This window comes from Asparagus officinalis, chromosome 1 (genome assembly GCF_001876935.1).
Source record: "Asparagus officinalis chromosome 1, Aspof.V1, whole genome shotgun sequence".
Taxonomy (NCBI): domain Eukaryota; kingdom Viridiplantae; phylum Streptophyta; class Magnoliopsida; order Asparagales; family Asparagaceae; genus Asparagus; species Asparagus officinalis.
This window is the reverse complement of record NC_033794.1, coordinates 129,195,114-129,205,028: the sequence shown is the minus strand read 5'-3', so window position 1 is coordinate 129,205,028 and position 9,915 is coordinate 129,195,114. Positions and strand designations below refer to the sequence as shown.

Below are 9,915 nucleotides of genomic sequence, written 5' to 3'. Positions count from 1 at the left end.
ACTGAAGTTCTAATTGCACCGAGAACCGTAAAAACCCCAACACCGACATCTGGGGTCCGCAGAAAGTTTTAATGGATGTCGCCTGATGCGTTGGTGCCGATTTTTATTTTTATTTTTGGTACCGCGACAGCTGGATTACACACTGTGGATTTTAGAAGTGCCCGTGGATTTTGACGATAATTACGATAAAGGCCTATCTGAATTTGTGTCGTCGCTTGCATCTCTATCATTAGTTGTTTTAGTTTGTTACAAGTTGTAACGATACGGTTCGTCACAGAAGTTGCATGTAATTTAAACATTTTGAGTCAGTTGGTAAGTTTGATTTGATCCTTTCGTAGTGTAAAGTTAAAAATTTCTCTATTATTATGAGTTAGAAAATGTGTATTACAGCATCAAATAAAGACAAGAAAGAAAGCATAAAACCCTAAAAGTAATTAACTAAACAGAAAGCCTACAAATACATCCAATTAACTTTTGGGTTATAAGTGGAATCCTCTGTTGAGGGCTGCTTGGTTCAAATCCTAAAATTGAATCCATATGCTTTTAACATATTCTGGAATTCCTAATCTTATGTTTGGTTCGACTTTATTAGAGGAAAACAAATTCTAGAAATTATAATTTATTATTTGATTTAAACTCTAAAATATGGAAAAGTACAAATTGTATGGATATCTAATGCTAAAACTTTAAATTTTTAGCATTTGACAAGTCCTCTCCAAATTGTAGGATTTGACAAATCCCAAAAGTTCCTACTTTTTTTATTTTATGGATATGTAATGCCAAAAAAAAATTTGGAACAAATACTTTATATGGAATCTCATAAATGAAAACGAAACATTTTTGTTCCAAGAATTTCAAATCCGCCTCAAAGAATTTTGTTGAACCAAACAGCCCCTTAAAACATTTCTCCCATAGACCAGAGTTCTACATAGGATTTATATTCCACTATGTTAAATAAGAATCTAATATACAGCAGTGCATATAACTATACCCATGAAGAAAGTGATGCAAAATGCACTTGTGATATAATATTCCGAGCACAACAAAAGAAGGAAAAATAAATAAGAAAACAATTAATAAGCTCTTCTTTTTTTGAAAATTTAAGTCAAATTATTTGCTTTCACATAGGTCACACGGAACTTCATTCTACCAACAGGGCCACACAACAGATCTCATCACAACTTAGCATTTTCCAGGTTACCTGAGCATTAGTTGTTTATGCCATGCACTCATATGGCCATAGTACATATTTCTCATCTCGACTCAGAATCATGGATTTGATCTCAGCTCACATGAAATCTTCTTCGAGTTCTTGAAGAGACTTGTTCGCAGACGCAATTTGTTTGTTCGAGGTCATCTTGTCCGAGACCATGAGACCCTTGTAGCTTCTTATCTCTGCTTGCTTTTCCCTCTCCAGCCTTTCCATTTCTTCTCGCCGTTTCTGCAACAAATGCATACAGGTTTTTTGCCAAATTTAATTGAGTTCATTGAGAAAAGGATAATTAACAAAATTCAACAGAAGATCTTGGTGAAGCAAGCAAAGAGTGAAATAACTTTATACGTCTAACGATTCTCCACTGAACTACCATACACCTTTTTTGTTAGCAAAAACTACCATTGTTTCTCAGTGCCATGTTTGATGGTGGTTGAAAGTAAGTTGTCATGTGCCTTGCCCGTTTGCCTGTCACATGTTTTAGACAATGTTGCCCTTTATATCCCCTATATATCTTCTATATGAACCTTATCACCTATGTAGGTTGCTAGGTATAAACAAGGATAGCATAGACCTTTTACTTAAGATGTTAACACCATTAGGAACAATTTCTGGTAGGTTGCTAGGTATAAACAAGGATAGCATAGACCTTTTACTTAAGATGTTAACACCATTAGGAACAATTTCTGATAATTCATGGTATTTTTTGTAGTTCTGAACCATCATGGTATTTTTTTTGTAACAAAAATTGCTTATCGTAGTTATGTGCACAACCCCACAAAGTAAATGGCAGTTTAGTAAAAATTACCCTTTCTATTTATTTCTATTACAGGTAAGAATTCAATAGGATTCCAGAAGCTTACTTTATCTCTTAGTTGCTGCTTCCTTTCAGCTCTCTCGGCAGCATTAACTGCTTCACGCTCAGCTGTGAATGATAAACAAGCTACAACAAATTGTCACATGAAATAACGATAGCTATAAAAATAATGGTTCATCTGGACTATCATAGAGCTAAAAGCAGTAATAGCAAAGCTTTGCATCAAGGTTTATGTGAAACACAAGCATCAAGTCATCAGAGCAGAGGTGAGAAAAAAAATTTGTGATATTGGTCATTATACAAAGATGAATTATGTGTTGACATTGCAGATGATTCCCAAAACTTGAAAAGGTGAGTATGTTTTCTGCAATTTCTACTATCACCTATTAATGAATGCAATTAGCTGATATTTTGTCTTAAAAAGTATTTAAAAATAAGCTGGAGCTTCTGCAATACCCATAACAGACCGAAATAACAGGATAAAAGTTAGATGAGCAGCAGCACTTCTACTAAAAGCCAAGCAATAGTTGTAGTTGTTAAATTTTACATACAGTTCTATGACTGATATTTTCCACAGGCACGGACTCAGATCAAAGTCACGTACAAATCTCAAATTACTTGCCTCCTCATACGAGTAATTCCAGTAAAACGAAAAGCTCGAAATTATGACTGGGTGTAGGCACTTGGTTAACTGGTGTGTCATGTACACATGTGTGAAAAATGCTTAAATAGATTATCATGAAAACCAAAACAACAAGAGAATAAGCCCTTTCACATGTATACACAATAAAGAATTTTGATATAAGCAACATTTAAGATTTTCACCTTTCAAGTCCGGCTTCCTCTCTACTTTTGTCTTGTTCAATCTGTTAATGACCTCATTCAGCCGCTTTTCAACTTTAACAGTGCGAACCTGACAAAGAGAGGTGACAAAGAGAGGTCATATGTATATATATCACCGATCCTCAATCCATATCCAAAAACAAAATAATATTTTCAAAACTAGTCTTTGACATTACGCTTTTCTGGTAATTGGACTCACTTTGAGAAGATTAAAGTACATGGGTTCAAGATGTAAAAGACCAAATTAGCAAATTACAAGGAACAATGCAATTATATCTAGCTGAAGAAAATTTTTAAAATTTATTCTTTTGTTCATATTGTAGCTTACAGATGGGTTATCAAATGCAACCAAATATGTGAAAATGATACGGACGAAGCCTAATAACTCATATCTCAGAACTCAATTTTAATGTATCAGGTTGAGTATCTTAAGGTTTGAGCTACATAGTGTCTGTGGGTCGCAGAACACCACTGGACTGCCTGCTGTATAGTTATTTTCATTTGCATTTGCTTATATTTACTAACGAGTACCACGGACACCACCAGAAATAGGGTAGAACACCACAAAGGGAATTGTAAAATGTCAATGTAAATTGCTTATGCAATCATGACAAGAGATGGTTTAGTTAAATAATGATAATGTTCATAGTAAATGTACCACAAATTAATTGATGGAGGTTACCGAAAATTAAACACTAACATACAAAAGAAAAATAGAGGACAGCAAAGCATTATTAGCCGCAACTTCCAAAGAGAAAATTTGTGCCTTATCCCCTCTTCCCAAAATAAAAATAAAATAAAATAAAACATAATCTACTGCAAATCCAGTCACCTGGGGAAATAATTATTTTATTAATTTTATTGATTTCAGACAAGCAACGAGTGTATGACTTTGTTTTTCGTTTTCACCCTCTCGATTCATGTTCTCTGAAGATCATGACGATTTTTCTGCATCAATCGGGTAAGTCGTTTTATAAATTTATCTCGCGTTCTAAAAACATAATAATTAAATATGTTCACTGCTTTGTGCTGTTTGTGAGAGAAATCTGAAAACTCAGAAAAATAGTACCTATATTACTTGAATATTCAGACTTCTAGGGCCACAGAGTGCTAATCCTTGAAGCATGAGCAATCTAATCCAATCAATTAATGCCTTTAAGTGAGTTCAATAATCAGACTGCCTTGTTGTGATCGCCAACAAAAAAGCAATTGGATGTGTTGATTTTTTCTCATACTTGTCAACCCAAGAAGGATTAAACCTATGCCTTTTCTGTAATATACTTTATAGGGGAATTCAGGGCTTTGAGGTTGTAATGACCCTGTCCAATGATATGCACTCTATACTTCATGAAAGATTGAAATTATTGGTTGTAGTCTGTCTCTGCTTGTAAAGAATCTAGATCAAAATCATTTTCCTTCCTTGAAGACTGAGTTTGATGTTGTTTATCGAAATTAGAGCTGTTATCAGTTGCCTTCACATTTTTTACTTGAGTTTGACCCTTTTTTATCAAGTACTATTCCATCTTATATCTAAACAAAATTAATTATACGAAATAATTAGTGTCTACATATACTTAAAACGAAAAATAAGTTTTAAAAAATCTAACTACTAGTTGTTTTCTTACTTCATAATTAATTCATTTATACATTTTCACAATAAAATTAAATATAATCAATGACGGTTTATCAAATTTTATCTTATACAGAGCCTAAGATTGCATGATATCTGCATTTTATAACTCCATAACCACGGATGCATGAGGATGAAGGCCATAAGATCTATTTGCTTATTATTTTCTCTCACTCACAAGCAGAGCAAACAATCAATACAGTTTATTATTATGTTCTTAGATCATGAAAGAAATAAATATATAGCAAAACACTTTCCAAACCCGAAGCCGAAAAGATCATCGCAATCTTCAGATAATTGGAATCGAGAGCGTGAAAACGAAAATGAAATCGTAAAGATTGTCATTTCTCTGAAATCGACGAGAGTAACAAAATAATAATTTCTTCTGGGTGATGTCTACGTGGTAGATTATCATTTTATTTTTTATTGGAAGTAGGGGAGAAGGCGCAACTTCTCTTCGGAAGAAGCGGGTAATAAGGCTATGGTTTCCTCCATGTTACTTTTTATGCAATGCATTGTTTTCATTATCTTCCACCAACTATTTTATAATAACATACTTTATTATCATTATATCACTATTAAATTAAACCACATCTTGTCATGACTGTATTTAGAATCTAAATTAACAATTTTGCAATTGGGTTTTTATGATATAAAACACCTAAATCTTCTTTATTTTTATATTACACCTCCAATCTTGGTATTAAAGACACCTAATTCCTTTGAGTTTCAAGAACCCGCATGAAAGGTTTCCATCCAAATTCATTACCCAAGCATAGTTAACTCTTAACCATATGGAGTAAATTACAAAAATAACCCTAGGCTTAGTAATCCAATCCATGTATCCCTCTGCGTTAGATTCTCAAGTCCTATGTCTCTCTTTCTCTGTTTGTCAGTCTACTTTTCTCTCAAAATCTCAAACTATAATAAGCTGTAAAACCTCAGAGTTTGAGAGGGAGAGGGAGAGAAACTAAAGAAGGTTTGTGTGAGAGAGAGGAGAGAGGCTGAGAAAGAAATAGATTGAAGGATAAAGATGGGAGAGAGGCGATAGCTACAATGAGTTTGAGAGAGAAAGATTGGAAGAAGTCAGCTCATTTCAATGGACTAATTCTGGTGCCGGTATAAGCAGGGGCATAACGGTCCATAAAAATAGAATCCCTAACAGTAACAGTGATAATATAAAAAACTAAGGTTAATCCAACCAGGTTTTTTCGAAACAACTTAAAGAATTTAGGGCCTTATTTGGAAATACAAAGATTTAGGGGTCTAATGAAAAATAAAGAAGATATTGGGATCTTATATCATAAAAGTAGTGTAAAATTTCATCCTCTTTAGCGGGTGCCCTGCTCTAAGTCTAGTTTTGGTTACTAGCAAAAGCAAATAAAAATATTTATAAAGTAGGCAATTCCATGGCATCATGTGATACCACTAGACACTATATACATTTGTCACCAATTTTTAAATGTCGGATGTCGGGTTGATGTCGGACGGTTAAAAATCATGTCCGATAGCGAAAATCGAGGATTTGTCGGGGAAACATGAAATATATATCGGATTGTGCATATGTGTAATATGAATATCATAAATGAAATCTAAACATAATAAATTCTTTTGTTTAAAAACATATAAAAAAGTAAATAATTTATGATGCTTAGGGTTAATGTTGAAAGAAAATGGTGAGAAAAGAAGAGTCTGATATTGGTAGTTGAGGAGAGAGAAGATCACCCAATATTGATGTGAAAGAAACAGCTTGGAGTAGAGACTGATGAGATGTCGAAGGAGAGAGAGAAGAGGAGCAATGGACGTAACTTCGGTCTTTTTTAATTCCCCTAACTAATCGGGTTTTGTCTTTGAAAGCAATATTAAGACAATAAGGAATTTAAACTCAAACCTAATTAGATAAGCATAACCAAAAAATAAAATAAATTAGCCAATTTTTCAAACTAAAAAATCGACCAACGTAGTCGACATGTCCACTGATATATCCGCCCGACATATCCGACATGCCCCCCGATATATCCAACATGAACCCTACAATACGCATTGAAAAGCTCCATATCGTGTTGGTTGGCCCCTAAATCCGACATGGTCGACATTTAAAACACTATTTGCCATCGAATAGGTCATTCTCAAACACTTTTCACCTTTATCATAAGAGCTGAAGCGTTCTCTCTCTTCCATCATTCTCTTACAAACCCTTCCACTAAAACCTTGCTATCATCTTCTCCAAGAATTTTCTGCTAGCTATCATCAGCATTTTCTAGCTTAGTCGCTAATAATTCTATCTATTGACATGTTCATGTGAGTAGAATTCTAGCTCAATAAAGGAAATTTTTAAACATCCCATGGATCTAATCCTGATCAAAACAACTATAGATCACTTTCTTTTGGAATTTCTACATAAATAAAATTTCACTAGCATGAAAAGTAGTTTAGAGAGCTCATAAATCAATATATCAATCTATTGTGCATGTGTGTGTGTAGATATACAGAGAGAGAGAGAGAGAGAGAGTTTTATTAATGGTCTACAAAACAAAAACTTCATCATAGATTTAAAATAAAAACACTATGTATGCAGAACCTGTCGTTGCATGTACTACCTTGCTATAAAACCTCAAACAAGAAACACTTAACATCTGTTTTATCTGCTCTAACTTGTTACATTGTGAGAGATATAGTATGCAACTATCTAAATATGATTTAAAGTCGAGAAATATGTTACCATTACGTAACTTTGTCAGTGGTGTAGCTTTCTCATAGTATAGATAGCTACATGCAGTTTAAGCCATCGAGAGGTTGAGCGTTATGTTATATATGTTATCATTATTTTAACATTGATATGAAGTTGTCTGATATGTATTTGTACTTCCATTATTGCTTATAAAAATATGAAGGCTAGACCTTTCCTGCATCCCTCAAAGTATTGTACCAGATTACCATGGGTTTCAATGATACACATTCTAAAGCATGAATCTCAAGTTAGATGTTGATCCAAATGATGTACAAATTCCCAAGAACTTAATAGTAACCTTAGCTGAAATCTGGACTATAGTGCTCACCATCTTAGAATTGTGAAAACCAACTTGCCCAACATCCATCGAAGCCGTTTTCTTCAAATTATACCATGGCGTGTAAACAACCTCGATATTGTTCACCTTATTCCCTGCAAAAAATGCAGAGATTTGATGAACAGAACAACAAGCACATCAGGGCTCAAAAGAAAAAGAATCTAATGCAACAAACATTGCCTTGGATCGAATTGGCTTTAACCAGCTGAGCACAATCCTCCAACACTCCTTCACTGATATCATCAATCGTCTGCCCTTTGTTCAATCTCAAATAAACATGGGCTGATGACATCTTGTCCACATGAAACCTGCAATTACAATATTTATACTGATTCTCGTCCTTTTCTTCTGAATGATTATCATCCTAATCAATAAAACTAAAGAAACCCCCAAAAAATTGCAAATTTTTAAACAAAGGAACCAAATCTATGGGAAATTTTACCAGATATCCTCGGGGAATCCGTATTTGATGAGCTCCTCGTTCTCGAACTTGTCGAGCCCCATGAAAATTGTGTAATCTCCGGCCTCAGGCCGCGCCTTGAAATAAAAGACCATTTTTTTCGATTCCTAGAGGAAAATTAGGGTTTCGATACAAAACGGACACAAAAAAATTAGGGTTTATAAAGCGAACCGAAGCCGCCTCTCGAATTGGGGGAAGAGGGTAGGAAACGGGGGGGGAGAGGAAGAGAACAAGACTAGCGTTAGAATTTTGGATCCTTGATCGAAAAGGTAATTAACCAAAAATAAAAGTTTTAATGTTTATAAAAATAAAGAGAGACCTTAGCTTTTTGTGATGCGGATCTGAGTCAGATTTTGATCAGGTTAGGTTAGGTTGCAGTCTTGCAGATAAGCCCCTGTCTATTTTTGCAGATAACGCCAACCATATAAAGTATTACCCATTTAGGCCCCACTTCAATGGTGTGTGAGTATATATGCAAAATTAATTAATATTCCTAATGAGAAAATTGCTTCCGCTCTCTTGGTTTTCAAAAAAGCTCACTCCCCACTCCAAGAATGTGCTAGAGAGGGAAAACGTGATCTGAACATTCCCTTTTAGAAGAGAAATTATGATCACCATATTCACCCTTCTAGAAAAGTTAAAACTCATTTTACACTCTCTTGGTTTAACCCCTCCTTAGCCATTCCAACGGATTAATTGGTCAATTGGCTAACAAATCATTTATAAGCGCGTTAAAGTTAGTTAATCCCTCATTTAGAGAAGTTAACAAATCTGTCTAAAGAGGAGGGTTAAGAGTTACTCCTTCTAGAAATAAGAAATTAAACTTTAAAATAAAATATAATTTAGAATAATTATGGCAACTAATGTTCTTAATCCTTTTTTATTTGTCAAACACAAAAAGCTTAATCATTCATCTTGACTATCAAATCCAAATAAAATTAAATAATTTTAAATTTTTTAATCTCTCGTGAAGGCAAACTAAGTTGGTCATTCTCTTTAACACTTCTCACTTCACCCCTTGCGCAATGATGCCTTTAGATTTAAGGCTTTATGACTTTATCAAACCAAAGAACACATAAGATCCCTATGCAACTAATTTTTTTTTTTTTTTCATAACCGTCTATTTATTGCTGTCATCGTATTTTATGTATGAAACACCTATGATTGCTTTATATGAATAGCACATAGGATATGTTTGCCAAGATCAGTCATGGCGCTTTCTTTAGAATCTTTTTTTTTTTTTTTTTTGCTTTTTGAATAAAAATTTATTCAATCCGTTTTCTTTTCTTCATATTTTTCTCCAAAAAGTAGAGAATAATTAGGACTATAACGAATTATGTTGAAAGGTCTCGTTCATTGTAATGGCGGTTTTATATTGCCTTGCCGACCATACTGATAAATCACCTCCCATATTCTAAGTCCTTTTTGCCAATCCCTATTTTTCTTTAAATTTGTTATTACTCTTTTTTACTTTAATCTTAGTCATTTTTTCCCATTAATTTTGATTATTTCAAGATATATGGGCAAACGATTAAATGATTATTAATGACAAGTAGATGTCTGAAGATTATCAATTTTTAGAATCTAATCTTCTCTACGAGGTTTCTTTTTTATTTATTTTACTTTTATTGTTATTTTAGTCTATTTTATGATTTATGATCGTGTGATGATCAAAAAGCATAGTTCAAATGATAAACGCTCACCTGATATTTTTGATTAAATCTTTATTTAAATATTCCTCTCCTATCTGATGACCTCTCATATTTGTTATCATTAATAACTATTTATTCAAAGGTTAGATGGTATAGTTGATTTTCAATAAATGACTATATTTTTATGTAATTTGAAATTTTAATTTTAATTTACTTTGATATTTGTTAACAT

The 9,915-nt window shown here is 33.5% G+C and overlaps 1 protein-coding gene across 2 annotated transcripts; it reads right to left on the bottom strand.

Annotated features, from left to right (window-relative positions):
- On the bottom strand, nt 1,045–8,310 carry LOC109846905 (coiled-coil domain-containing protein 25). Of its 2 annotated transcripts, none has more exons than XM_020416165.1 (6): nt 8,014–8,310; nt 7,752–7,879; nt 7,563–7,666; nt 2,856–2,943; nt 2,077–2,156; nt 1,045–1,441 (listed from the first exon to the last, which is right to left on the bottom strand). In XM_020416165.1, exons 1-6 carry the CDS (start codon nt 8,124–8,126, stop codon nt 1,289–1,291), a joined length of 666 nt encoding a protein of 221 aa, XP_020271754.1. In that variant the 5' UTR covers nt 8,127–8,310; the 3' UTR covers nt 1,045–1,288. The 2 variants fall into 2 exon arrangements, with proteins under 2 accessions (XP_020271754.1, XP_020271801.1); XM_020416212.1 differs by having other exon boundaries at nt 2,077–2,138; nt 8,014–8,307.

Excerpts from the sequence above, each read along its gene's own strand:
- LOC109846905 (XM_020416165.1), bottom strand. The coding sequence starts at position 8,126 with ATGGTCTTTTATTTCAAGGCGCGGCCTGAGGCCGGAGATTACACAATT. Across the intron at positions 7,667-7,751 it reads TAAAGCCAATTCGATCCAAG|GGAATAAGGTGAACAATATC; the intron begins GCAATGTTTGTT and ends CATTTTTTGCAG. Across the intron at positions 1,442-2,076 it reads AGCAGCAACTAAGAGATAAA|AAACGGCGAGAAGAAATGGA; the intron begins GTAAGCTTCTGG and ends CATTTGTTGCAG.